The following is a 27,599-nucleotide window of genomic DNA, read 5'->3' as shown; positions in this document are numbered from 1 at the left end:
AATTATTTTTTATTTAATATACTTTATTGTATTAAAGTAGCTATAGGCTTTTTTAAATAGATATTATAATAAGGCAGCTATAATATAAAGGTATTTAAATTAAATAACTTATTATATATTAAATAATTAAAATATAGTATAGGTTAATATAACTTTTAATAGGTTATAAAAGAAAGATTTTAGCTAGCTAAAAAGTAAGGCTTTCTAGCTAAATTAAGTATATTTAAGTGTAGGCTATAATCCAGCAGCTAATTTAATAATATTAATTTAATAAAGCTTTATTACTTAAGAGGTAAAAAACATTTAAATTATAGTAGACTTTAAAGATACTTAAATACCTTTTAAGGCTAATATATAAACTTAAAAAAATATATTAGAAATAATTCTATCTGGCTGCTTAAGGACTATTACATATATACCTAAGTGTCTTTACTAAAGCCTTGTAATTACTATAGCTATTCTTAAGGTCTAGAGACTTATTGCAGCCAGTAAGCATTTTGTGGTTATTAATAAAGGATAATATAGAAGATAACTTCACTTAATAAGCAATTAAATGATAGTCAATTAGGATATAAGAGAAATTAATAGTTAATAGTTCTGGCAATGTAATTGTCCTTTTAAGATAAGGAAAGAGGTAAGGATGCAAGCGGCGCGTATCAACATGCGTTTAAATTATGCAATTACCGTGACGTAATAGAGAAGCCAATTAAATACACTAATACGCGATAGCATAAATTAATTTCGTGTTAGCCTTAAGCCATATTCTGCGTGTATGTCTGGCTCACCCTGAAGGAGGGTATAGGGTGAGCCAGCACCGGCATAGCTCACCCGGCTCCCCCAGGTCGCGCGATTGGCTAGGCAGCCAGAGGCAAATACATATCTTCACCTTAAACCTATATATTTCAGAAATCGGCCAAGCTCTAGGTAAAGACGTGGCTAACCTAGAGGGGCATGACAAGATTTAAACACCTCCCAAGCTGGGTAAGGATCGCAGCAACTTGCCTTTGTCCATACAAAACGTAGGGAGGCATTCCATCAACGCCGGAACCAGGCAATCTAGCGCCGACTGATATAACAGACGCAAACCCGGACATCTAGATAGGTACTACTCCGTAGACCTTCCATAGAAATGGGTTGCTTGGACTACCTATATTTCGTGACTGGCTCAAGACTAAACACCCATACAAATGTGCTCTATTCTTATTATTCTAAATCCCCTATAACCCATCGTAATTTTATAACATAGTTTATGATATAGTATATCCAATGTTTCATTTCATTCATAGACGTTTGCGAAATTCGCGGAGACGGTCCTCAACATTATGTCCATTCCAAGCCTCGCGGCCTTCAGCATCTCTACCAATCGTTGGAACACCGACCTGCTCAATGGCGAAGCTTGCGGCAACAGTGGCACAAGCTACAGCGTCCTCAAGACTCTCGCCTCGGGCCAGAGCCACACCGAGGCCGCCTAAGAAGGTATTCCCACCTCCCGTAGGATCAATAACCTTGGATGGATCAGTGTGATAGGCGGGAACCCATTTCTCGACACCAGGATCGACCTCGATCTCTTCGCGAGCCACAATACCATCGGCATCTTGGAGAAGGCCGGCAAACAAAGCCTCCATATCCGTGTCTGGCTGAAGGCCACCCCTAACATAATCTTTCTTTCGTCGCTTGGTCGTCTTGGGGTCACGGCCACGCTTTCTTCCTCCATTCTTGGCGATGTAGCATCCCTTCTCGCCAGCACGGATAACAAGAGAGAATGACTGCAGAGGCATGCTTGCAAGAAGCTGTTCGCAGGCCCTTTCTACAGCAATGGTAGAGATCTCACCTGTTTCTGGATCAAGTCCACTGTCACCCATGAACCCAGCCAATTCTGCATGGTTCGGACTGCAGATATCGACAAGAGGTAAGCAGTTGGTGCAATTGAGCAACTCGTCAGGGGTACACAGATCAGGCACAGGCTCCCAGATGAAGATGGGTTTGGTATATGTCTCAAGGGGCACGACCTTCTTTCGAAGTGAGGTGATCTCGGAGACAAGATCCCTACATCGATTTGGGGAGCATATCAGGTGGAACGACCGTGATTTAAGCAGCGGTGGTGTCAGATCCTGAGCAGTCAACCGCTTCTTGGGAGTCAGGTATTTGAAAGCTCGCTTCTCGGTAGTGCCTTCATAGCTGTTCCAACCTCGCGTGGTCAAACGAAGCCCGTCATGACGGAACAGAGCCGAGGTGGACCAGCTATCGATGAGCGTAGAGAGAGATGGCGGGAAATCCGAGCCCTGATCGACAATCCAGCCAACTGAAGCAGATTTGGGTGGGGGTGAGAACAGGCGAGCCCCAAGGGCTGAGTAGGTGCCAGCGCCACCAAGGATGTCTTTGACAGGCGGAGTTGGCGGAATGAAGTCGATATCGTCTTTCCGGTCGAGTTAGTTAGTGTCTGATCTGAGCAACGGAGCAGTTTTGTAGACAAGGGCGCTGGCTAAGGTAGGTTAATGAATCTTCTCACCAATTATAAACATGCCCATCGTAACAAAATCGATTGGGACAGCTTCTTCGCCTGATGAGTCGCTGACCTTGCCCTCAATTATGGCCAACGGGGGATGTTTTGGGGAATTATCTGCTTCTGGCCTTGGCCCTGCCTCTGGTTCAGGTGCTGGTTCAGTGCCTGGTGCACATACATCACCGTTTTTGTGTTCATCTGCATCATCGGATTTCGTTTGGTCTAAGTCTTTCTCTTCCTCTACAACAGCAGCTTCCTTGCTATCAGTAGGCAGCCCAATCTCTGGAGTTTCGGCTACATCTGCCATGATGCTTGTGAGGTGGTAAGGTAATGACCAGTTGTGTGGAAGGGTACGAGACAGGTCTTGAACTGGCAGAAACTCCCTATAAAGACACTGGCTATTCGGTAATGAATAAAGGTGTTTTCTACCACGGGACTGTACAGTCTCGGCTCATAGACCGGTCAGGAATAGAAATATTCAGCAGTCGGTGGAGTTTGCGGTCAGGGTGTTGAGTATGAATGCGAATCGGATCGTAAGAAACAGCCCGGGGCCCAGACTCTTAATTTTGCCGTACCAGGGTCAGTTTCTTTGCTGGGAACTACTGTGACTCTAGTATAGGTAGTTAAGCTGTGATTCAGTTATAGAATCGTTGTATAGGTGGGTAGGCCAGAGTTGCCGAGAAAGAAAGAGATGGACCAACTTCTAAAGGAACGGATGAGTGAGCAATTCTAGCTGACTTTGGTTTAGGCGGTGTCCGTGGTGGGTTGGGCACACGGGAACTGCTGCCCAGGTTGGTACACGTAAGGATGGAAGGTTACGTACAGAAGGTGTCCTCTTTACCTACCTAGTAGGTATATAGTAGGTAGGTAGGTCAGCACCTAATAAGGTAAGTAGTGGAGCGAACAGAATATATCATCAGACCTTACGGTTGCTGATAAAAAATGCACCTCATGAATTCAATCAAAGACTCTTTGTGTGTCACATCCTGAGCAATAGATACGTGGCTCAATATTTACAGGAAATTTTGAGTTTCTCCTATCCTGGTCAATTCCTCCTCCTCTGGGTTCAGCTCAGACCATCTGTACCTACGGAGTACTACCTAGGTAGGTTATTAGGCAGACTCATTGTCCACAAATTGTTCAATCAAAGTCTCGATTAAGGAAGGTATTGAGAGAGACCCTTACAGACCTTGCGGAATTCTATTCACCTGGCACCAATCATTAACTACCTACATAACTCGACCAACCTCGTGTCCATCCATGTCGTTATCAACTTCATAGTAGTACCAAGCCAACCAATAGATGCACCAAAACAAATCCCACCAACGCCAGTCGATTGCCTCGTATTGCTGACACGCTACAAGATTTAGATCTTGTACACAAGATCTCCCTCCGTGAACCTGAAATGAATGTTAGTAGGTCAACGCGTGGGTGGTTGCAATAAAGAGACTTACATAATCTGGTTTGCCTCTCCCATTTTCTGGAGCGCCTTTGTGGCCTCTCCTTTATCAAATGCATCGCGACGGTTCCCAATCTTTTTATTCACCGCCTCCACGACTGCATCCAGCTCGGCCGCGTCATCTTCAAACAGGTCTGTGTTGAGAAGCTGACCAAGGGCTGTTCGGAAGGTTGTCAGTCGCTCAGAGCTGATGGGAGTATCGTCAATTGCCAATGCTGCAGCACCGCTGGCAAGGTCCTCGTCGCCATCCTGCGACTCTAGCTGGTTCGAGGATGGTAGCTGAGAGGCTGGAATTGAGGATGCAAATGAAGCCTGCGATTGTGACTGGTCTTGTGTTCGCCGGCTAGATCTTCGCAATGTGCTTTGCGAGTCATCCTCAGGAGCATCAAGTTCTCTGCTGGACCGGGCAGTGTCACTGGTTTCTCTCGCTTGAAGGCGACTACTGTTGCGTGTAGTCCTCGAAGTCGACCTGTTTGATTGCGTGGCATTGGCAATGTCACCATCGTCATCTTCATCATCACTGGAACTCTCGTCACTGGATGATGCAAAGTCAACCGTTTGGGTCTTTCTCCGCTTCTTCCGCGATTCTTCAACAACTTCCTTGAAAAGAGCGAAGCGTAAGATACCCTCTGCAGCAGCCGCATCGCGCTCCTCCACCCTATTTGATAGGCGGGATTTGGCATGTGCTGTGGCAAGACGAATGATGGTCTCCAGAGTACGGACGGTCAAAGGACTGGTCCTTCGCTGGTTGCCCTCCATCTCGTCGTTCCGTAGACCGACATAGATATCAGCGATTCGGTCAGAAGCCTCTTGTGTCAGAATGGGCTTGATTCTCGTCTTGGCATATTGGATGTACTTTTTCATGAACGGGATGCTAAGGATTTCGGGCTTCTTGTTTGTACCGCGACCAGATGTGATTGTGACACCAGAATGTAGCATTGCATCATACTTTTGGTAAACTTCAGTTGGTCCCAGGGACTCAGTTTGATTTGAAGCCGAGACCCCCAGGGACTGCCCACCTTGCTCACGCACAGGAGCGCCTTCTTCAGTTCCTGGCTGGCGATATCGGTGCATACGAAGGACGTGTTCTGACACATGTCGATCTCGCGTATCCTCGATGTCATCTGTGACGACAAACAGTAAATCAAAACGTGAGAGTAGAGAATCAGGCAGCGCAATATTCTTGTGAGGATCCTTGTGAGGATCATATTGGCCGAAAATAGGGTTAGCAGCAGCAACAACACTACAACGAGCATTCAGCGATGTGTGAATACCCGCCTTTGCGATGGTAACAGTCTGCTGTTCCATAACTTCATGGATCGCAACTCTGTCAACGTCTGACATCTTGTCGAATTCGTCGATACAAACGACACCACGGTCAGCCATGACCATGGCACCGGCCTCCAGTCGGCGCTCACCCGTCTCCTTATCAGAAGTTACTGCTGCAGTGAGACCAACGCCCGAGGAGCCACGACCAGTCGTCGCAATCGCGAGCGGTGCAGTATTGAGGACGAAACGTAGCAGCTGAGATTTAGCAGTGGACGGGTCACCGACCATCAGAATGTTGATATCTCCACGCAGATGTGTTCCATTTTCGAGGTTCTTCTCCATACCACCCAGAAGCATGAGTAAGATGGCCTTCTTGACATAATCGTGCCCATATATACTGGGGGCAAGTGATTGAGAGAGCAGCTCCAGAAGGTTCTTCTTCTTGGCCACCTTGTTGATGTTACGAATGTCGGTATCAGTAATGGTTGCAGTCGCCACACCACCTCCGGACTTTGAAGATAACAAGACAACATTGTTCGTGAGAATCATCGTTTTGAAGAGAGCACTGTTGTGATTGGTATTACGGTTACCCAGCGTTCGATAAATGCCGACGAGCTGCACTCGGTCGCCGGGCTTCACACTGTCGACGAGGTCATCGTCTAGAATGGCATCGACTCCGCGGGGGAGTTGCCCTGCGGGTGCTCGCTCGGGCATTTCCTGGATAGAGATGGTCTGGTGGTCTCGGTATGTGCAAAAGCCATACTCTGTAATAAGCGGGTTACCGTCGTCGTCCTCGCGAGGGTAGACGCTTGAAGTGGTAACACCGTTGGTCATGGTCTGATCCTGGTACTCGCGAAAATGAAACATGTCTTTTTTCTCATTGTAGTGAACACTCTTCACGACCTTGGGGCGGATGAGAGAACATCGAGTCACAATACCCTCGATAGAGACCATGTAGTTGAGGAGGTGAGACGACAATGTACGGGGATTGCAAGCGTTCAAGCCAAAGCTGCCAGCCCAAGCGCAGTAATAAATTGTGTCTTTTGCGGTCTGGTCAGGTCGTGCCTGTGGAATGGTTTGGACGATGTTCTTCAGGGCTTGATCAAAAGCCAGAGTGAAATCGAAGGGTTGTTGTAAGAGGCCCTGTGCGAGGTCCGGGCTGTGGTTGCGCACATGATCGAGATTAACGGTCAATCGACGCTGGTTCTTCTGTAGCATAAGAATGATATCGGATCGATAACTTCGGACTTGGGGATCATCTGCAGAAAAGAGTTAGCCAGGCACAACGATCGATCTTTTTGCAGAACGGGCGATGGACGTACTGGGATCAAGGAATTCCTCCGCTTGGCGTATGCGATCGCGCACGCCTTCATCTTGAAGCATAAAAGAGTCCATGTCGGCGGTTCCTTGTATTGCCGTTTCAATGGGCGACTTGGTCAAAAGTGATGCCGATATGGAACCTAGTTAACGTCCTCAACTGAACGGTAATCAGATCGAGGGGTGAAAGTAAACCAGGCGGGGCGTTGCTAGGGGGCTGCTCGAATTTGCTCCGCGCTCCCTTGGGAAGAACGCGTCTCTTTCGCGTAAAGTGGTAGCTAAACCTGGCCTTCAGAGGTGGCTGATGTGTGGCTACGCTGGACCCTATTTCGTCAGGGAGCTAGTCCAGTTTCCGTAATGACCTATGGTCCTGGTCTTTAGGAGGGAAGTACATACGGATACGCCAAACCTACCTATGCTATTGCCTTATGCTGGGATTCCCATGGTCCTCCACGTGGAGTACTCATAACTCTCAACCTTAGTGATCTCTCCCCTACGACGTCTTTCCTATACCACCACATATAAGCCAACCCACTCCCTGAACGGATGCTATTCACCGGTGTTCGTACACAATGTCGGTCGGGCTTTCTGGCAACTTGCATACCGCTCTAGATGAAGAAGCAAGGGCTGAGGTTGACGTTCTCAATTCGCGGCTCGAAAAGACGACGCAATTGACCAAGAAGATTCAATCGTGCCTGAACCGACTCGAGTCGACAGGGAAGAGTGTCCAAGATGTTGCAGGACCTCTGAATGGAGAGACCAGGCGACTGCAGATATTGGGAAATAGTAAGAAACAGACTCCATGTCCAGCAAATGCTGACAACTAACCATTGGGTAGACGTTGATTCAGTCCTGGCCGCTATTGACCGATTGCGCCAACCTGCAGATAGCAAAAATGACGAAGAGCAGATCATTCGAGTCGGTCCTGAGAAGGCTGGCCTCTCTAATTACCTGGCTTCTATCAAACGCCTAGGGAAGGCCTTGAACGAGATGAAAGCCTCCAACTTGCGCGCCAACCAACAAACGATGGCCGATCTAACACGACTCATCAAGTCTGGCAATAGTCAGCTGGAATCCCATTTCGAAACACTGCTGCGCGCTGAGACTCCCCGATCCGTCGAGCCGTTGCACTTTATCACAAAGGACAAGGCTTTCCCAACACTGCCTCAGGACAAAATAGCCCGGCTCGGTCTGGTCTATTCATATGTCATTGAGAGTCACCACAGCGGATCCTCTGAGCTCGCCCATATATATGCAGAGGTACGCGGCCCATACCTCTCAACATCCTTGGCCAACCTTGCTGCCGCAAGTGTCAACACCGCCAAGAAGAAGAGCCCAGATGCCGTCTACCGTGCGGGGACCAACGGTATAGGGACCTACTCGCAAGCTATGGAGGGCCTTTTTGTCTCCGAATACGACAATGTGTGCAGTGTCTTCTCGCGTGAGGATTGGGGCGTGGTCTTCCAATCAACTTGCCAGGCAGCGATGGCTGAGCTTGCACGAACGTTGCGTGAACTCAATGCTCATATCAAAAGTCACCTCAACACCGACTGTTATCTGGCATATGAAATCACCGAGATCATCTCGGCTCTCTCAGGCAAGCTCGAAACACGCACCGGAGAATTGAAAGGGGCACTCGCTGCAGCCCTGAAGCCTGTTCGAGAAACTGCCAAATCGTCCCTTGCGGAGCTCCTTGATGAGACCAGGCGCAAGATCAGCATGCTACAGATGTTACCGTCAGATGGCGCTCCTATACCCCTCGTCTCGGAGACAATGCAGCGCCTTCAGACGATGGTACACTTTCTACGCCCCATCTCGAGCATAATGATATCATTAGGGGACGGTGGATGGAGCTCCAACGCGGCAGCTAGCGGACGCTCGACCGATGCAATCCCCAGTCTAGCATCCTTTGACATAGGAGCGGACGGTAAAGAGATCTTTTCGCATTATTGCACTGATACCATCGAAATGCTCCTATCTGGTTTGGACCAGAAGTCGCGCGTACTCATGAAGAATAGGGCTGTTGCTGGGGTATTCCTGGCCAACAGCGTTGTTATCATTGGAAGAATGGTTCAGAGCTCAGAACTTAGCGGGCTGCTTGAGAACAAACTTGATGTTCTCGACCAGTGGCGCAAAAAGGCAACGGCGGCTTATACGGATGTTTGCAAAGACCTTTCCGTCCACCTGTTCGACACTGTGCATACCAATCGTGCGCATCGTCCAACTTCTGGACCTGTGGACTCTACTTCGATCGTCAAAGGGCTGGGAAGCAAAGACAAGGACAGGATCAAAGAAAAGTTCACACAATTCAATAGCGCATTTGATGACATGGTTTCTCGACACAAATCATACAGCATGGAGCGGGAAGTCCGGCGAATGTTTGGGGAGGACATCCGCCAGAAATTACAGCCTCTCTACGAGCGGTTTTGGGACCGGTATCACGAAATCGACAAGGGCAAGGGCAAGTACGTCAAATATGATAAGACTTCCATTGCCGCTGTATTTTCCAGTTTGGCTTCCTGAGCATAGGGCAAAGGGGTGATCGTGAGCCTGGACCTTTAGGCACTATGGACGAGGACACGCTGATGAGGAATGGAACGACATATGCTGCTAGCCGACCTGTAGCAGCAGTTCCGCTCTTGTCGCAAGGATGTTTATCCTAGATGAATATCATTAATATCTTGTCACCATCCTGATTCACCCAACCAACCGATTTCCCCGATCTTGCCCGAGGCACAGCGTATGAAACCTGAAGGATTTATTCACCGGCTATGCCATGTCCCCCCTCATTTACTGCCATGCTCAATCCAACTTCAACATCTGGCGATTCTTCAAGATCCTGGGTAGCCATGCAAATCAGGGGTCGAGCAAAAGCGATTTGAGAACAGCAACGCAGCCAAAAAAAAAAAAAAAAAGATTGTTTGGTCCTCTGGCCGGTTTGTTGAGGCTACAGAAGCGGCTAGCGAGTCGCAGAGTCCTCAGGAGGGACACCTGGGACATGTGCCGCAGTAGTCGTGAGTTCCGAGATCGTTTGCTTTGCAACACGCAGTACAGCAACTGTTGACAGGCACCTGAGATTCGACAACGGCCATTGTGGAGGTGCTGAGAAAGTATTTGAGAGTTTTGTGTAAGTCACTTGGCCCTTGTGGGGAGGATGGTGTTACTCAAGTTGAGATGGAGTGCTTTTTGCTTCAAAGGCCTGAAGGAGAACCGATCAACGGTTCCAGAAGCTTTATATTCTGTCCATCCTCAAGGGTCTGAGCAGCAATGCCACGATGGTCTTATCCGTGGACCCGAAAGTGAGGCTGATGCTATTTCAATTCGAGTCGAGGTGGTCCTCGTATGTGGGAGGGACCGGAGATATGTGCAGGGGGGCTTTACTGCCTTCTTTCTACGGATGGATTGAAACATGAAACAGTCCCACCCCCCACGTACCTAGCGCGTCATCATGCACAGCTTTATACTACCTTCACCACGGCGAGAATGAGAGCAACCCTTCAACTGCCAGCCATAGAGGTCATCGTCATCATGCATGTGATGCGACTGTTAGTCCAGTCTCCTGGAATTTGGCGCCACGCCATTTGGGACTTGAATCCTGGTTCCCAGTAGATGGCAGCTGTCATCTGGTAACCGACCCTTTTGGAGAGCCCACAAGTGAGTGAGTGGGCTGGCATCTTCCTTCACTCTGCTTGCCCAATATCTTGCATTTCCTATATGTCTTGGGCCTCGGAGGCTCCCCCATTGTAAATTACCTGGCCTCGCAAAGGCGATGATGAGGCTTATTTTCGAGGTTATTGGGTGATAGTAACCGATTGTCACATACTATCCCATGATGCTTAACGCTGTCCCTACAATGACAGGATACCACTCTCGGGCCTCGCTCGGGTCTCACCATGCATGCAGTGGTGCCCGAAACTAGATACGAGCAAGTTGTTTGTTGCCATTCGGCACAACATGTAAATACATAATCTAATAAGTATTTTACTTAATCTAGCTCATGCACATGCATCATATCCATCTGTCTCGCAGCACGCCGAATTTACTTCACACGCGCTAGCCCGCTTCTCTGTCAGACCAGATCCATGTTCCTGTGTCGATCTCTGCTGTGATTTGAGGACCCTTAATTCGATTATGACAAGTCATGCACAGGCAGAATTCACTTATCGGTCTTTGACACCACTGCCAAAGATCTCGTCGATTCGCGTCCGTCGCTCCCACACAATGGCATTGTCCTCCCTCCGTTTGAAGTAGAGTATGCGGTGCTGCGGGATAAATTCCTCATCAGTCTGCTCCGTCTTCCAATGTTCCACTGCCCTCTCACGAGCTCCCAGGAAGCGGTCCTCGTAGCCGATGATGTAGTCGCCTGAATCGAAGTTGGGGTCCCAGCGAAGCCGGTTGAGCACATCTGCAGCTGTGCGAAACTTGCCCAACCCTGGTGTCTTGCCCACAACCGCAGCTCGGGATCCAGGCCCTGTGCTCTTATGCCCTTTTGATTCCACCTCAGCATCGTCGAAATCTTCCTCTTCTTCAAGCTCTTCATCGGATCCGTCATCGTCTGTTTCGCCCTCATATTCTCCCCATAGACTCTGATCGACTTCCAATGAGCCAAGATCATGAGCCCTCGCGACAGTTGCACTCATCCAACAGAACTGGGAGTCATAGTACTTCTCGTCTCGGCGAATCCTCGCTTCAAATTCTTGTAGCACTGTCTGCATGACCATACCCACCTCCTTGGCATCTTTTTTGTTTGAGCCATCGTCCCATGCAAGGCCAATGAGGTAACAACCATGATACTCAGCGCCAGATGTCTCTGCTCCAGCAGATACATCCAAGAAACGAGATGGCCATATGCGTGCGAGCAGGTGCTTCAGTTTCCTGTGTATATCTAGACAATGTCAACATGATACGTCTTGCCAAACGAGAGAAACGTCCCCTACCAACTAGTAGCATAACGCAACGCGACTCAAGCCAGCCGATGAAGCGACAACTCTTTTCCTGCGACGGGCCCCAGTAATGCGCATCAATCTTGATGTATGTTTTGAATGCATGCAAAAATTCCGTAGATGCTGGGGCTTGAACTGATCCTAGAGCTGTCTCGGGCTCAATACCCAGTAGCTTACTCCACGTACAGTCATCATCTGACAGCAACTTTTTGGCACGACCAAATTCAGAAGAAATGGTAGCCACTGTTGGGATAGACGCGACAGGAGCAGTGTTGAGCGCTGGGGCATGCCAACCGATCAGGCAGAGGGGTTCTCGGAATGTTCGGTTATATCTCAATTCTTTGTGAAAGAACGAATCAAAGACCATCGAGTTCTTCCAGTCGAACTCCGAGTAATGATGAAAGAATGTGACGACAATATCGGCTGGGGTTACAGTTTCATTCTCGTAAGCCAGTGCTTTACAGACCGGAACAAGGAGGACGCTTATGTGAATACCACCAAGGAATCCAAACTTTGCCGAATAAATACCTCGCGCCTGGGCCCAAGATTTGATGAACAAGTGCGCCATTCGATACTGTACCATATCTGGAAGTGAGCGGCGAAGGTAGAACAGATCGCGGATAGGCTTAAGCTTAGCAAGTGCCTGGAAAGACAAGGCAAACGCTGGGTCGCTGGCTGGGCGCTTCATAACTTCAGGCCATCTATATCCGCGAATTAGCAGTTTCCATTTTGAATATAGACATCAGCCAATACTACCTTTCGGCTATCGATGTAGCTGCACAATACTGGAGATCGACTTTGATGCCATTGATTTCTAACTCCAGCATGTTACCTGAATTGGCCTTGACTCGTCGCAAGATTCTGACGCCCAAGGTCGTTGCTCGCTTTAACCTTTGAACAGCCAATGCAAAGAATGTCTTTGAGCTGAATGGGCCAATGCACAGGCAGTCGATATCAGAAGAACTTGTCCAGACGCCGAGGCCATAAGAGCCAACTGGGACCACAATAAATGCAGGCCCACATCGGGATTCATTCTCTGGAATCGAGGACGTAGCATCTGTAAGAACCATTTCAAGGGTCTTAATCGCTTCACCCCGGTTGGTCCTCTCCCGCTCATTAGGCAAGCATCCATGTCCTTCCAAGAAGTCCTCCAAGCTCTCGCTGTTAGCCAAGCCAGGAGGAGGTTGTCGAAGTGCAATTTTCATCTCAGGGACACAACATCGAGACATATCAGAGGGCGACGACTTTACCAGAAGGCATCTTATGCCCCAGTGATCACTGGCGTATGTGGGACCACTCTTCTCTGGTGAATCGAAGGCTGTCTGACCAAACGTATTGAAACCACGCGGGTTATAGTGGCCATTTGCCCTGACCAGGATCTTGTCATATCTCTGCGGTCTGTTATTCAGCCCATTTCCAACGAGATGAGACGCCAGTGTGTTTGTCAGTGGGTCGAAAGTAGCCCCTTGTTCTCCCTGGAAGGAGTCTAAGACGTTCCTCTTCTCGTTGGCTATGTCTGAAGATTCGCCTGACTCCAGTCTCGTTGCCAGCCAAGTATCTAAGAAGTCAGAATCCGAGATAGCCCGGTCGATATCTCGCAACTGACGAACAGTTTGGGCAGAAATATCATTATTTTTCTTGGCAGCATCTATGGTGTAAGTTGAAGTCGCAAGATTGAAATCCCCAGCAATGATGCATGGATGTTGCCGAAAGGTAGCAGACAGATAATCGAGCATCTTCTGGACTTCTTTCTTTTTGGTGGCGACGGCGCCGTCAGTGAGTCCTTGGCTCAGATGACACGCCACAAGGATCCAAGGTTTGAATTTTCCATCGTCAGCATCTCTTGTACCGATGCCAGGAAACCGGGCCACGGTACAGCCTTTGTGCTTCCTATGGAATGGGAGATAGTGCCATTCAAACTCAAATCTACTCAAGATGACAGTATTGAGGAGGCTAGGTAGTGGCCCAATACCGGGATGATCTGGAGGCCCATGAGTGACGAAAGGATAGCGACTACGTATATCTTTGTTGGCGAGGAGGTCAGGAAGAAAATGGTCTGTGACTTCTTGGAGAACAACAATATCGGCGGCAGCATGAGCTGAGAGCAGATTTTCCACCAGAGCTGGATGCCGATATGATTGAGGAGGCCACTCAAACTCTGCCAAAACATTATAAGAAGCAACAACCAATTGTTCAAGGATGACCTCGTTTGTATCCGGAGATGTGTTTGTCGACTCAGCCGTTTCCCAGACCCCTGAAGACTGGATTGAGTGATAGCATGGCTGGAAGGCAATAGTAGACAATCTGTCTAGATGATCATTGAAACTTGAAGGTGGTGTTATCCGACGGAAGATTCCCAATCCAAGATCTAGAGTCCCCCAAAGCCTCATAGGCCGTGGTCCGCTTCCGCCTTGGGCAAGTGCGCCATCGCGGATAAGAATAGCAATTTCTTTCACTTCCCATTCTATCGGTGCCAAGAGGCGGGCCTTTTCGAGGAGAAAATGATGAGGGGCAGCTGAGGCGTCTTCACTCTGACCGATGGTCATATGAGGAACGAAGCGTTCATTTCGAGCTCTATGTGAACGGCCAAGAGCATTGCAGATTATATCCCTGATCTTTGAGAGCTCGGTTGTAGTAGATTCTGAGTCTGAACCCAGAAAAACAGTGTTGCGGCCTTTATGTTTGAAACAGTCAGCGACATTGAGCGCAAGATGAGCCCGATCTTGTATCACAAGCCCTTCGAGTGCTTGAGCTGCATTCCCCAACACTTCAGGCTGGACAAATGGGTAGATAAGATTGATGTGGGGAGGCCACGCAGAATATGCCTTATCATAAAGACTTCTCAGGCGATCCACTGATGGCCAAAGTCCACGAGGAGGGATAACACATAGGGCAGTCTCGTGCGAGTCGAACCCATACAGTGATGTTTGTTCTGTCTTTTCCATAACTTTTATGAGATTCTCCTCCAGATTCCGGGTATATATGAGCTGAATGATGTTATGTGAACTAGAAGCGCTATGCCTCAAAGAAGATAGGCTGGGTTTGAAGTGTAGTGGGGGGTCCCTGCTAACGTTGCAGGGGTAAGATAAGGTAGAGAGGATCAGCGGAGGGGTTGTCGTCTCGCGTATTGTTGGATCAATGAAGTTACTAACAAAAAGAAGGCTTGCCTTACTTCTTTAATGCTTCATCTTCACTTCACAAGGCTGACAGGTGATACAGAGATATATGGCCACTGACTCATAAATTTCAGGCGTCAACTTCAAACTGACCCGTGGCGGAGCAAGCCTGCGGTGTGACTCACTGTGAGCTATACATGATTATGAAGAATATCGATCTCGTCAACTGAAGACATGTTCAGCTGACGAAGGTAGGGAGGGAAAAAATCTCGGATGATAAAAAGATTTAGGTAACTTAGTATCAATTTAGCCCAAGTTTAAGATACCTTTTGCTGGATTTATTTTGACATCCTATATCAAGGTTCGACGTTTTCTTGCTCCCCTCGGACTGGCTATAGACCTTCCCTGGGTTGATACTAAGCAAAAGGCACTGTATCATCAGGATTGCATTTGTCCTTAGGCACTTATGAGTCAATTATTAATACCATATTTTAAAATACTACAACATCAATAAGGGCCAATGCCGCAGTCCTTGGAACAGTCAGCCGTTCGCTTGACGAACAGCTCATCAAGATTCCGCAATAGCACATTATCCCATGTTCTCCGGCCCCCAATCAATAATTCCTGTTTCATGCCCCTTACCTTCCATTAGAGCTTCAAGCTTGTCTTCGACTGTGACCCAACCGTGACGCTTCTGTGAGATAGCATACTTGATTGGATCCCTCCACTCTCTCCACCAAGTTTCCTCACTCTGAACAATGCACCTTCTGTCAGGCTCCCCGTTCTTCGCTGTAGCAAATGGCCAGACGGCTTTGACCACTTCGTATTTGTGCTTGCCAGAGAACAGGCTGGTCACACTTGTGAAGAACTGATTGACTTTGTCCGGGTTCTGTATCACGACACGACTATGGGTAACCACGAAGCTGACATCAACTACGCCGCGGTAGTTGAGTGCTGCCACGAGGCTGCGGAACTGTCCTTCAAGCCATGCCGTATCGAGGTTTGTGACCACTCGTTCAAGCGTGAAGACTTTGACAGAAGCAGGATCCTGAATGAAACGGCGGCACCATTCGTCCAACCCAGCATCGCCGACTTCGGGTAGGACATCAGGTTTGAGACCTCCACGATAAGCTAGCTCCCCATCGCCAACACATCGAATATAGTCTAAACGCTGGTTATCATCATCTGGGACTAGCAGGCTCAGAAGGTTAAGTTTGATGTTAAAATCGACTTTGCGCCCCCGACTACCACGAATGTGAATCTGGGGCTTGGGAGGCACCGAGGCTTGTGTGCGGATGAGAGCGATAAGCGCCTCAGGCTTGGCCGATAGATATTCCGCACGCGATGAGAGAGTCTTATAGTCGTTGGAGAGTTTGAAGAGAGGAGGAGAGTAAAGACGGTAATCAACCCGCGGTAATCCAGGAAAGCGTGCTGGGCCTTTATGGGCTGCTGTGGCTTGTGAGGCCGGGGCGGAACCAGCGCTTGATGAGACAGAAGGTCCAGAATAAGGCGGTAGTGTTACATGATGCTCTGGAGTCTCACCGGTCAAGACTGTGACGGGTGACGATGGCTCAGGCTCGGTGACTGCTGCGGACTTTTCCATGTGTAGTATGTAGGAAGACAAGAAGATTAAGGATAAGAGATATTGGTCAGTAGGCTATAAAATAAATGCAATGCCCTTCAGGTAAGTGAAGATGTATGGAATGTTTTGATCAACTTTGGAGAGTAAATATGAAAATAGCAATATTCTTATACAATATTTGAGAATAATCAAAGAAAAGTTACCCCGTATTACTTTGGAAGTTTTACCTAAACTTATGGTTCTTACCTTCCTTACCTGCCTAAAATACTAATTATCTATCGGGGCACCGAGCGCCACCTCTCAGCCTTGCCCCACTAGGTACTTACCTAGGTCGTCAATCTGGAACCTGGCCAGAGCCTGAGTCTTGTTGTGAACACATAGCTCCATCCCTACTAACCTAGCTTTGGTTGCTATCTCAGCGTCCAGCATCTGCATTTCTTTCAATTCCTATAATAACTTCTTCAACGTTCCGCCCCGCGCCTGCTACTTAGCCAACCCCAACCATGGATTACGAGACGCTCAAGGAGCAATGGAGCGAGGTCGAGGACCGCGATGGTGTCCGTCTGAGCTGGAATGTGTTTCCCAGCTCCCGTATGGTATGTTTACAGCTTCATAACACTCCATCTTGAGCTCACGCTATACAGGAAGCCTCTAGACTCGTCGTGCCCATCGGCGCTCTCTATACCCCGTTAAAGGAGAAGCCCGATACTCCTCTACTCCATTTCGAGCCCGTCACATGCAAACAGCCCTGTCGCTCTGTATTGAACCCGTTCTGGTACGATGCCCTTTGAAAACGATTGTTCTAGTTTCATGAGCTGACCTGATACTGAAGTCAAGTCGATGTTCGTGCCAGAGTTTGGATCTGTCCTTTCTGCCTTTCGAGAAATCAGCTTCCACCTCACTACAAGGACATAACTGCAAACGCTATCCCCCCCGAACTTCACCCTGCGAATACCACGATAGAATATCGCCTCTCACGACCTGCTCCCGCGCCCCCGATCTTTCTCTATGTCGTCGATATGTGCCAGGAGGCTGACAGCCTCGCCTCTTTGAAAGAATCGCTTGTGATGAGTTTGAGTCTGCTTCCCGAGAACGCTCTTGTTGGTCTCATCACTTATGGCACAATGGTATGCCATTCATTTTTTTCACCATCCAGATGTTATACCACTAATACCTATACAGGCTCATGTCCACGAGATCGGCTACGAGGAATGCGCCAAATCCTATGTTTTCCGAGGTAGCAAAGAATATGCTGCGAAGCAAGTCCAGGAGATGCTTGGTCTATCATCCTCCGGCGTACGGCCCGGCATGCAACCTCAGCCTGGTCGCCCATTCCCTGCCGGCCCGGCATCTCGCTTCCTCCTCCCTGTCCAGCAGGCCGAGTTCCAGCTGACCAAGGCTCTCGAATCCCTTCAAAAGGACCCCTGGCCAGTTGCGAATGACAGGCGTAACCTTCGATGCACCGGAGTTGCCCTCAGCGTTGCCGTCGGTCTTTTGGAGTCATCTTTCCAGAATGCAGGTGGGCGCATCATGCTATTTGCTGGAGGCCCTGCTACTGAAGGCCCTGGCATGGTCGTGGGGCCCGAGTTGAGAGAGCCTATCCGATCCCACCATGATATTGATCGGGACAACGTTAAGTATTACAAAAAGGCTCTGAAGGTGCGTCATTCGGTACTTGCACTCTTTTGAGCTCATTCTAATCGTCTCATTATAGTTTTACGAGAACTTGGCCAAACGAACGGCACACAATGGTCACATTATTGACATTTTTGCTGGTTGTCTGGATCAGGTCGGTCTCCTCGAAATGAAGGGCCTATGTAATTCAACCGGTGGTCATATGATTCTGACTGATAGTTTCACTTCTTCCATGTTCAAACAATCATTTGTACGAATCTTTGAGAAGGATGGCGATGATAATCTACTCATGGGTTTCAACGCAGTGTTGGAAGTTCTGACCACAAAGGAACTGAAGGTCACAGGTCTCATTGGACACGCAGTCTCTCTCAACAAGAAGTCGATCTCTGTGGGCGAGACTGAATGTGGAATTGGCAACACATGTTCTTGGAAGATGTGCGGCATCGACCCCAAATCGAGCTACGGTATCTACTTCGAGATTGCCGGCCAAGGTCCTGCCACACATCAACAAGCACCGCAGAAGGGCATGATGCAGTTCCTGACGTACTATCAGCACTCGTCGGGTCAGTTCCACCTCCGCGTCACCACTGTCGCCCGCAACCTTAGTAGCCCTGCTGGGGACCCAGCAATCGCGCAGTCCTTCGACCAAGAGGCCGCCGCTGTCCTCATGTCACGAATTGCTGTGTTCAAGGCCGAGGTTGATGATGGCCCTGATGTCCTACGCTGGGTTGACAGAATGTTGATTCGCCTCTGCTCCAGATTCGCGGACTACAGGAAAGATGATCCTTCATCCTTCCGACTGGAGAAGAACTTTACGTTATACCCTCAATTCATGTTCCATCTCAGACGAAGCCAGTTCCTGCAGGTTTTCAACAACTCTCCAGACGAAACAGCCTTCTACCGCCACGTGCTCAACCATGAAGATGTTAGTAACTCACTCGTGATGATTCAGCCAACCCTGGACTCCTACACCTTCGACCAGGATGGCGGCCAGCCAGTTCTTTTGGACTCGGCCTCTATCCAACCAACTCACATTCTGCTTCTCGATACTTTCTTCCACATTCTCATCTTCCACGGTGAAACAATTGCAGAGTGGAGAAAGGCTGGTTACCAAGATCAAGAAGGTTATGAGAACTTCGCTGGTTTGTTGGAACAACCCAAGGAGGATGCTCGCGTAAGTTCACTCTCGACCACTCTCAATCGGTCACTAACCTGTCTAGGATCTCATCACTGACCGCTTTCCTCTTCCTCGATTCATTGTTTGCGATGCTGGCGGTTCTCAGGCTCGATTCCTCCTGTCCAAGCTTAACCCGTCTACTACACACACCACTGGTCCATATGGTGGTGTAGGAGCCACCACTGCTCAGACAATTTTCACAGACGACGTATCTCTACAGACCTTCATGGACCACTTGATGAAGTAAGTTTGAACCCAGTAGGTAGCACATACTGAGGTGAGCTAACAAACTTTCTAGGCTTGCTGTGAGCGGTACCAATTGAGGTGGCCAACGAACGGCTGTATCGCACACCTACTGCCATCTCAAGAAGTCAATGGAAATTCGAGTCTTACGATGGGGTGTAGATAGTGACCACGTAGTTCTCATAAGCCCATAATATTAGTTAAGATGCATTACAATTAATCAAAATCCGAGGCCAGCCCTTCGTCGATCTATAATCTTGAGTACCTCGCTGCGTTGTGATGCTTTAGTTCACCTCCACTATTTGGGAAGATGATAGCACGTGATGCTTGCTGACTCGGCAGCTTAGGGCAATGTGGGGCCCACATCCTGCATTTTTAGTTTCGATATTTCGCGACAACCTCAAGTTTTCTTTTCGATCAACCTGCCTGTTCCATACTTCCGGCACGCAAACCTCGAGCCTCTGCCGACTTTCACGACACAAAAATGCGTTCGTCTCACTCCAGAACATCAGGCACGATCATTCTGCTTACACGATGAACAGCTCCCAAGTTCGATCCCAATGAGGTCAAGGTGATGTAGGTTGTCATTCGCAGAATTTGGACACCATGAAATTGACATTTTGCAGCCACCTCCGCGCCACTGGTGGTGAGGTCGGTGCCTCCTCTGCCCTTGCTCCAAAGATCGGTCCTCTGGGTCTCTCCCCCAAGAAGGTCGGAGAAGACATTGCCAAGGCTACTGGCGACTGGGTATGGTGTTCGATCCCATTGCATATTGAAGTACACTAACAATTGTCCTTAGAAAGGCTTGCGCGTGACTGTCAAGCTCACCATCCAGAACCGTCAGGCCGCCGTGTCGGTTGTGCCCACTGCTTCCTCCTTGATCATCAAGGCTCTCAAGGAGCCTCCTCGTGATCGCAAGAAGGAGAAGAACATCAAGCACAACAAGTCTGTCAGCCTTGACGAGATCATCGAGATCGCCCGCACCATGCGATACAAGTCTTTCGCCAAGGAGCTCTCTGGTACTGTCAAGGAGATTCTCGGAACCGCCTACAGTGTTGGCTGCCAGGTCGACGGCAAGCCTCCCCAGGCTATCATCGAGGCCATTGACAGCGGAGACATCGATAGTAAGTCTTGGTGCCCCCTCCTTGAGATACCATTATGCTAATATGGGAATAGTCCCTGAGGAGTAAATGTTTCTCGCGCCCTATTCAAAAATCCCACCAGTATGAGAAACAAAAAATAGACTCAATGATCGATGGCCATGACACATTATTTCCGTCCAGTCCCTGTGATATGCTTCGAAATTATGAACCCTTGACTCACTCTGAAATCTACCATCCTGCCCCGTGGTTTATTTCTATTTTTGTGCAAGGGAGAGGAACCTAGGCCCAATACTCACCGCGACATACTAGCGATAAAGCTCTTGTGGATGTAGCGGTCCATCATCATGGCCACATGACACAGAATCTCCAATACAGAGTTGCAGGACTTCCAATTAAAATTCCCTTCCATTTATTTCGAGAACATCTCCCTGCCACTTTATTGGACTGCACAAGCTCTTACTCGCGGTGTCTCCTCGAATAGGTAAGGTAGAAATAGGCATTGAGAAAGATACCATCTATCTAATCTAACCGGGAAGAATTTGAATCAAGTCATACTTGTGGTAGCTGTAATCATTTTCATGGCATAACCTGCGTGACATTGTTTCCACCATTGAGAGTGCCAGTTCTCCATGAAGTTTACCAAGGTTTCAATCATGAATCAGTTGAAGCAGCACACCTTCAGTCTGATCTACTTGCTTACGAGACTACATCAAGTTATGTGGAATCTTCAGGGTTGTGAGAAGGATACAGTTGAGTTGAGTTGAATGGATAAAATGCCGAGACTCTATCCACATGCGGCAAGTACACCAGCGATGTGGTACGATGGGGGATATCCTCAATAGTCTCGTCGCATCTGAGGGTATTCATAGAATATCACTCGCATCCACGGGCACGGGTGGGATCAGAGGCCCCATTTCCAACGCCTCATGCTGGCATGGATGATTGATGGATCCAATGACTATCAGGACATGCTGCAGCAACCTCATAGCGCAGGGCCCCTGTATGTGCGTTACATACCTTAGGTACATTACATGCAGCTCAACAAGGACGGGAGCAATACTGGCTTGGTATGTACTCAATGATTCAATTTGCAAATACTTGCCTTGGTCCATACTTTCTTCCCGCTCTGCGCCGAGTTGTTTATCTGCGTCAAATGGTAAATTGACGCAATCTTTATCTGGGGTTCGAGTTGTTGTTGGTTGGGGAAGTGGGCAGTGTAGGTAAGCATGAGTGTGGATGGATGGAAGGGAATGGTCTGTCCGCGCTTATGGTACAAGCCGGGCTGAGAGGGGCCTCAGGGAGCAAGAAAACTTGGGTTCTCTATTCTAAGTGATAAAAATATTCAGGTAGCTTTAGTGTATTTTTAGGTCTCCTTAAGACTGGTTATTTGTGTCATTTGAGATATATCTCCCAGATTTCTTTCCTCCCCTTCCATCCATGCATGCCCTGAGGGGCATCACAGGCAAAGTGGTGTCCAAGTTTGAGGTGAGGTGCCTTTGTGACTCCGTCTCTCCCGCCCCAATGTGGGACGCCCTGTCCCCCCCCCCCCGGTGTCACAGGTTCTCCACTAACCACGGGCCTTGCTCCATTGAACCTGGCGCTAACTGCCTGGCGAGCAACGTGCCCATAACCTCACTTACCTAACCTGCCTAGTAGTACCACTACCGGTACAGCTCTCTCTTGTCAACTGCTTGTTCTGCTTATATTGACCTGAAAGCCTCCTTTAGCATTTACTTGACCAATATCTAGGGATCTGGGGCTGTCATTATACTCTGATTCCCTATCACTGCAATCAGAACCTCTTTGTGAGACGATGAACGCGATAGTGATTTCTCGTGCGACTTGATATTCGGTCCCTCTGCGATAGAATCGATAGACACTGCTTACCAGAGTCGCCTAGAAACGCCTGGCCCTCCCTCTTTCCCTCACTCTTACTCACCAACACAAAGACCATTCTGCTGGTTTCAAGGCAGCGCAAAGCTCTCTCGCAACAGCTTGAATTTTCTGGTTCTTTGGTGTGTCGTTGGCGCTACACTCGCCTTTCTCACTCGCCCAGATGCTTGTCAGCAATCAACTCGACACTTCAATACCAAGCGCAGCCGCCAGCCATGCCCTTTAACCAACAGGCCATGACCTACAGATTTCAATCGGTGTCTTTTGTCCTGCGTTTTCAGTCAGTTTTGTTTCCTCGCCAAAATACCCCGTTGTCATGTTACCTCTCCTTCAAATGTCCCCTCACGCGGTGACGCCGCCGCAGTCGAATCTCGATACCCTCTCAACGTTCCCAAATAACGACGACGCCATTTTTGACGACCATCACCCTCGCAATGTCCCGGCGCCATATCAGCAGTCATTCGCGATTCGCACCTCTCGACCTCACCGGCACACTATCCCGTATGGCTCAGCTCTTTATCCCCCACGCCAAGAGCATCATTTACGACGAAAGACACCAAACGGTACTGTCGATGCCGGATATGACGGCTCACCGTCGTTGTTCTCCCATGGTCCCCCGCCTTCAAAACATTTAGTTCTACCTCGATCAGCGACGGCTACGGCATTTCCCCTGACGGGCCCTTCTATACGCCAATCTCATTACAATGGGAGCATCGACTACCGCCGTCCCTCTTCGGTCGGCAATACTGGCCTCAGCGATGACCTGCAAGCCCGTCCCGGATCTTCCACTTGGGCTTATGGAGGCGATACGGCAATGCATCGTGGTGCACTTCCTACTAATCATTATGGCCTTCATCAAGCCGAAGGCCAGTACATTCCTCAAGGCCAGCCTGAAGCGCCGGGGGTATTCCCTAATCTTTACCAACCAATAATACGAGCTCACGAGTACAATGTCAGGGCATTTTGCCCACCCCCCATAGTCATGAACGAATCGCTGCCTTTCGGTCAACCAGGCATGCATACGCCATGGAATTATCATGGTCGACCTGACCTTGTCTCAGCAAGGCACATTCAGCCGCAGGACTTACGCTCTTTCCAGCAGCATTGTGGTTCTGACTTCGCGCGTCGTTCTTCCTTTGCTTCAGGCTTTGACTCGGAAACTCAGCATCATCCTGGATTCGATTCGGGCATGCAAACACAATCATATCTTCGGCCACCTCATATGAGCAGCCAGCAAGGTTTCAGAGAGAAAGTATTATTACAGGCGCACAGGGTCTACGTTGATCTGCTGGCATACGCACAAACTATCCGGAAACCGCAGGGCTCCAAAGGAGCAGTAGGCCACAACACGTCCCCTAGGCTTCTCGTTTACCCTAAACCTCCGAAACCTTCCTTGAGAATATCTGAAGCCGCATTTGGACAAGATCCTACATTATTCAACAACTCCTCTGAGAATGATTCGTACCAAGACTTCCAGTCAAGGGGACATGTGGTACCTTACTTTCAGGGGCCGTATAACAGTTATTCTTCCACGGGTAATTCAACACTTTTCGCGGCAGCAAAGTCTATTCTAGATATGCTCAGCAGTCTTTGCGAACAGAGTACCTGGAGCTGGATCGACGGGATAATGCTAGGGGGGTGTTTGCACTATGGTCTAGATCAATATCAAGAGGCGTTGGAATGGTTCTCGAGAATTACCGCCCTTGACTCGAGGTAAAACTCTTCTCCCACGTGAACTGTCAAGTGGCTGTTCATTGTTCTGACTCTTTTGCAGTCATGTCGAGGCAATTACGAATAAAGCGGCCACTCTTTACTGTCTCGGCCGCCAAGACGAGGCCGAGAAACACTGGATCAGAGCTGTGGAAGTGCAGCCTAGGTACTTAGAAGCTGTTGAACATCTTGTTGGACTTCTTTACAAAAAGCGCAGCAAAGAGGCTGTCGAGATCATCGACCACGTTCAACGCGCTCTAAGGGTATTGCCGGTATGTAACCCATTAGAAATGATTGGCAGCAGCCAGCATGCTATTTACTATAGGCCTTGGCAGGGTGCATAGCGCCTGTATTGTGGGAATACTGACATGAGATAGGCACAGAATCAGCAAGCCGGATCTCACGACCAACTAGTGAAACCTCCTGGTTTTGCATCCAGTGGCTATGCTATTCATGGGAAAGAGAATGGGCGTGTCCTGGCTCTCATACATGCGAAGGGAACCATGCTATACAGTCTCAAAGATGTGAACAGAGCATCAGAGGCTTTTGAAGAGGCTGTGTTGATCAGCGTAGGTCGCCAAATGACTAGTATACAGGATCTTGTTCGTCGAATCCAGACTGCCTTATCTCCAACAGAAAATCCAGTCTCGCATAGGAACGCTAGACACGGTACTCGGCCCTTATTACTCCCTCCTGAAAGGGCTCGTCATACTGCACAGCTCGTCTTTGGCGGCACCGGTTCTCTACCGGGACTGCAGCATGTAGCTGAAGGCTCAACTAAGCGAGCTGCTGTGCAGACCACGAGCAATTCGCTGTTATCTTTGGCTAAGATATTCCAAGATTCTTTGTCAAGTGGGCAAGGAACCCCGAACATTCTACGACGCCCTTCTGGGGTTGAAGATATCTTGGCCCTATACTATCTATCACTTTCACTTCAGGAAAGCCCTTCCACGGCTAACAATGTTGGCATCCTCCTCGCCGGTGTTCAACAGATAGCATCAAATCCCCCGACTCCGAATGTTGATGTGCCTGCCCATTCGAGCATTCCCGGTATAGTACCAGGTAGCGGTCTGGCTTTGGCTTTGGCGTACTATCACTATGGCCTACGCCTGGATCCCAAGCATGTCCATTTACACACTAACTTGGGAAGTCTGCTCAAGGACATTGGACAATTGGATCTTGCGATACAAATGTATGAACAGGCCGTGGCGTGCGATGGGACTTTTGATATCGCCTTGACAAACCTCGCCAATGCTGTCAAGGACAGGGGACGCATCAACGATGCAATAACGTATTACAAACGCGCTGTAAGCTCTAACCCCGACTTTGCTGAAGCCGTATGTGGTCTTTCTACAGCTCTCAACTCTGTTTGTGACTGGAGAGGTCGCGGCGGGGTTATTTTGAAATCCGGGAAATACGATCGATGGCACGTGGATGACAAGGGTCTGCTCATTGATGCCCGTTCTTTCGGCCGTGACAGCGGCCTTGTCAAGCGTGTCGTACGGATTATCAATCGCCAGTTGGGTGACGCATCACATTGGGGTCAGGGGGTTCTCGATGAGAAGAAAATCGCCTCGTTTACGCGGCAGATTAAGGACCTGGGCCTGGTCACATCGTTCGACCTCGAGCAAGCTCTCAGGGGATGGAGCAACAAACCATGGGAGGGCTCACGCGTCATACGTTTGATAGAGCGTGCAGCTCGTGCAACGCAATGGAAATGGTATCGGGATCAGCACGTCTCTGGCAGCCAAACACAGACCAAGTACACTCGGCTTCGATTACCCAGCGGGCTTAGCGTTCCTTCAGCACCAACCGTCCTACCCTTTCATACCTTCACATGCCCCCTATCAGCAAAGGACATTCGAGTAATTTCTCAGCGCAATGGCATTCGAATATCTTGTTCAACACTACGGTTGCCATGGCTCCCTTCCACAGTCTATCCCCCACCGCCTCCCCCTAACCCACACCTTAATATAGGATACGTATCCTCGGACTTTAACAATCACCCCTTGGCTCACCTGTAAGATCTCCCGTCTTTTGAGTGTGTTTCCGAGTCTCTAATCGCGTACGGGTCGGAATTTAGGATGCAATCAGTATTTGGATTTCACAATCCAAATCGGGCACGCGCTATTTGCTATGCTACAACCGCAAGCGACCGATCTGTCCACCGACAGCAGATCGAAAGAGAGGCTCCTGTTTTTCGTGATGTCAGCAGTTGGCCCGCAGATAAACTGGTAGAGCAAATCATCAAGGACGAGATTCATATACTTGTCAACCTCAACGGCTATACGAGAGGGGCACGCAACGAAATTTTTGCTGCACGACCCGCCCCAGTCCAGATGTCCTTCATGGGCTTTGCCGGCACTCTGGGTGCTGAGTGGTGCGATTATATCCTGGCCGATAGCACAGCCATTCCGCCGGAGACCCTACGGCCCTGGCGTGGAAACTTCGATATCGCCGATATTTTTAAGGACGACACGGAGGGCGAGGAGGAAGACTGGATGTACTCGGAAAATATCATCTATTGCCGAGATACTTTCTTCTGTTGCGATCACGCTCAGTCATGCGATGCAAGTGAACGGTCGGTTACTTGGGAACAAGAGCAGAGGCGTCGCTGGAAGATGCGAAAAGAGCTTTTTCCTGCTTTGAGTGATGACACTATCATCATGGGCAATTTCAACCAGTTATACAAGGTACGTCCGTCACTCATCCAGCTCTTTACCGGAGTTTCACTGACTGATCTCGAACAGATCGAGCCTACAACCTTTAGAGTATGGCTTAGAATTCTGGCACAGGTGCCAAAGGCAGTGATATGGCTACTTCGATTTCCGGAACTCGGGGAAGCTAATCTACGGCGAACTGCTAGTGCTTGGGCTGGCGAAGAAGTGGCCAGTCGTCTGATCTTCACAGATGTAGCGCCAAAGAGTCAGCATATCTCGAGGGCTCGTGTGTGTGACCTGTTTCTCGACACCCCTGAGTGCAACGCCCATACAACAGCGGCAGATGTTCTCTGGTCAAGCACACCCCTGCTCACGCTTCCTCGATACCCATACAAGATGTGCTCTCGTATGGCCGCATCAATCTTGAAGGGCGCTCTACCTAAATCAGACGAAGGCCGAGAGGCTGCAGCAGAGCTGATCGCCGCGAGTGAAGAAGAGTACGAGCAACGCGCAGTTGAACTCGCCAGCGGCCTCAGCTACACCATGTGCGCGGACGGCTATGGTCAGGGTGATGGCCGCTTGGCAGATGTACGCAAGTTGTTATGGGAAAGTAAATGGCACTGCGGGCTCTTCGACACGAAGCGTTGGGTGAATGACGTTGAGACAGCCTATGAGCAAGCGTGGCAACGATGGGTTGCTGGCGAAGGCGGCGACATTTATCTATGAATAGGTGATGAGCGAGGCAGTTCACGGTGTTGCGGGTATTGGACGGAAAGGTACCTATATATATACATACTCGAGGATCTGACAGAAGTCGGGGGTATTGAATGTGTAAATGATGTGTGTGGGTAAGCCGGAACATGCTATTGAGGTATGTCTCAGGATGGCGTTGTGGTGTTTTTCTTGCTATTTCGACGTCGCAGACGGGTAGTTCTCTCTCATTCACAGCAAATGGGGCTCGAGTTTCTGACATATCCTCTCGAAGTGCC

The 27,599-nt window shown here is 49.1% G+C and overlaps 8 protein-coding genes across 8 annotated transcripts; 4 read left to right on the top strand and 4 right to left on the bottom strand.

The window, feature by feature from the left end:
- Positions 1 to 1,280: 1,280 nt before the first annotated feature.
- FPRO_11890 (uncharacterized protein) lies at positions 1,281 to 2,810 on the bottom strand (the record flags this gene model as incomplete). The annotated part of the gene is made up of 2 exons (XM_031221413.1): positions 1,281 to 2,416; positions 2,510 to 2,810. The coding sequence occupies 2 exons, from the start codon at positions 2,808 to 2,810 to the stop codon at positions 1,281 to 1,283; spliced, it is 1,437 nt and encodes a 478-aa protein (XP_031086975.1).
- A 1,059-nt stretch (positions 2,811 to 3,869) lies between these two features.
- FPRO_11889 (putative subunit of pre-replication complex) lies at positions 3,870 to 6,626 on the bottom strand (the record flags this gene model as incomplete). The annotated part of the gene is made up of 3 exons (XM_031221412.1): positions 3,870 to 3,903; positions 3,958 to 6,490; positions 6,554 to 6,626. 3 exons carry the CDS (start codon positions 6,624 to 6,626, stop codon positions 3,870 to 3,872), a joined length of 2,640 nt encoding a protein of 879 aa, XP_031086974.1.
- A 494-nt stretch (positions 6,627 to 7,120) lies between these two features.
- On the top strand, positions 7,121 to 9,071 carry FPRO_11888 (uncharacterized protein; the record flags this gene model as incomplete). Its single annotated transcript, XM_031221411.1, has 2 exons — positions 7,121 to 7,334; positions 7,387 to 9,071. The coding sequence occupies 2 exons, from the start codon at positions 7,121 to 7,123 to the stop codon at positions 9,069 to 9,071; spliced, it is 1,899 nt and encodes a 632-aa protein (XP_031086973.1).
- A 1,637-nt stretch (positions 9,072 to 10,708) lies between these two features.
- On the bottom strand, positions 10,709 to 14,436 carry FPRO_11887 (uncharacterized protein; the record flags this gene model as incomplete). The annotated part of the gene is made up of 3 exons (XM_031221410.1): positions 10,709 to 11,433; positions 11,486 to 12,192; positions 12,248 to 14,436. 3 exons carry the CDS (start codon positions 14,434 to 14,436, stop codon positions 10,709 to 10,711), a joined length of 3,621 nt encoding a protein of 1,206 aa, XP_031086972.1.
- A 760-nt stretch (positions 14,437 to 15,196) lies between these two features.
- FPRO_11886 (uncharacterized protein) lies at positions 15,197 to 16,210 on the bottom strand (the record flags this gene model as incomplete). Its single annotated transcript, XM_031221409.1, has 1 exon — positions 15,197 to 16,210. One exon carries the CDS (start codon positions 16,208 to 16,210, stop codon positions 15,197 to 15,199), a length of 1,014 nt encoding a protein of 337 aa, XP_031086971.1.
- Positions 16,211 to 16,692: 482 nt separating this feature from the next.
- FPRO_11885 (putative SEC23) lies at positions 16,693 to 19,324 on the top strand (the record flags this gene model as incomplete). The annotated part of the gene is made up of 7 exons (XM_031221408.1): positions 16,693 to 16,785; positions 16,834 to 16,964; positions 17,022 to 17,316; positions 17,372 to 17,848; positions 17,904 to 18,998; positions 19,045 to 19,244; positions 19,300 to 19,324. The coding sequence occupies 7 exons, from the start codon at positions 16,693 to 16,695 to the stop codon at positions 19,322 to 19,324; spliced, it is 2,316 nt and encodes a 771-aa protein (XP_031086970.1).
- Positions 19,325 to 19,728: 404 nt separating this feature from the next.
- On the top strand, positions 19,729 to 20,434 carry FPRO_11884 (putative ribosomal protein L12; the record flags this gene model as incomplete). Its single annotated transcript, XM_031221407.1, has 5 exons — positions 19,729 to 19,732; positions 19,787 to 19,820; positions 19,871 to 19,991; positions 20,044 to 20,368; positions 20,421 to 20,434. 5 exons carry the CDS (start codon positions 19,729 to 19,731, stop codon positions 20,432 to 20,434), a joined length of 498 nt encoding a protein of 165 aa, XP_031086969.1.
- A 2,140-nt stretch (positions 20,435 to 22,574) lies between these two features.
- On the top strand, positions 22,575 to 27,336 carry FPRO_11883 (uncharacterized protein; the record flags this gene model as incomplete). Its single annotated transcript, XM_031221406.1, has 5 exons — positions 22,575 to 23,953; positions 24,015 to 24,222; positions 24,328 to 25,970; positions 26,034 to 26,643; positions 26,701 to 27,336. 5 exons carry the CDS (start codon positions 22,575 to 22,577, stop codon positions 27,334 to 27,336), a joined length of 4,476 nt encoding a protein of 1,491 aa, XP_031086968.1.
- Positions 27,337 to 27,599: the final 263 nt, after the last annotated feature.

This window comes from Fusarium proliferatum (assembly GCF_900067095.1).
Source record: "Fusarium proliferatum ET1 genome assembly, contig: FPRO_scaffold010, whole genome shotgun sequence".
In the NCBI taxonomy this organism is placed as follows: Eukaryota; Fungi; Ascomycota; class Sordariomycetes; order Hypocreales; family Nectriaceae; genus Fusarium; species Fusarium proliferatum.
This window is presented reverse-complemented; position numbering and strand designations above follow the sequence as displayed.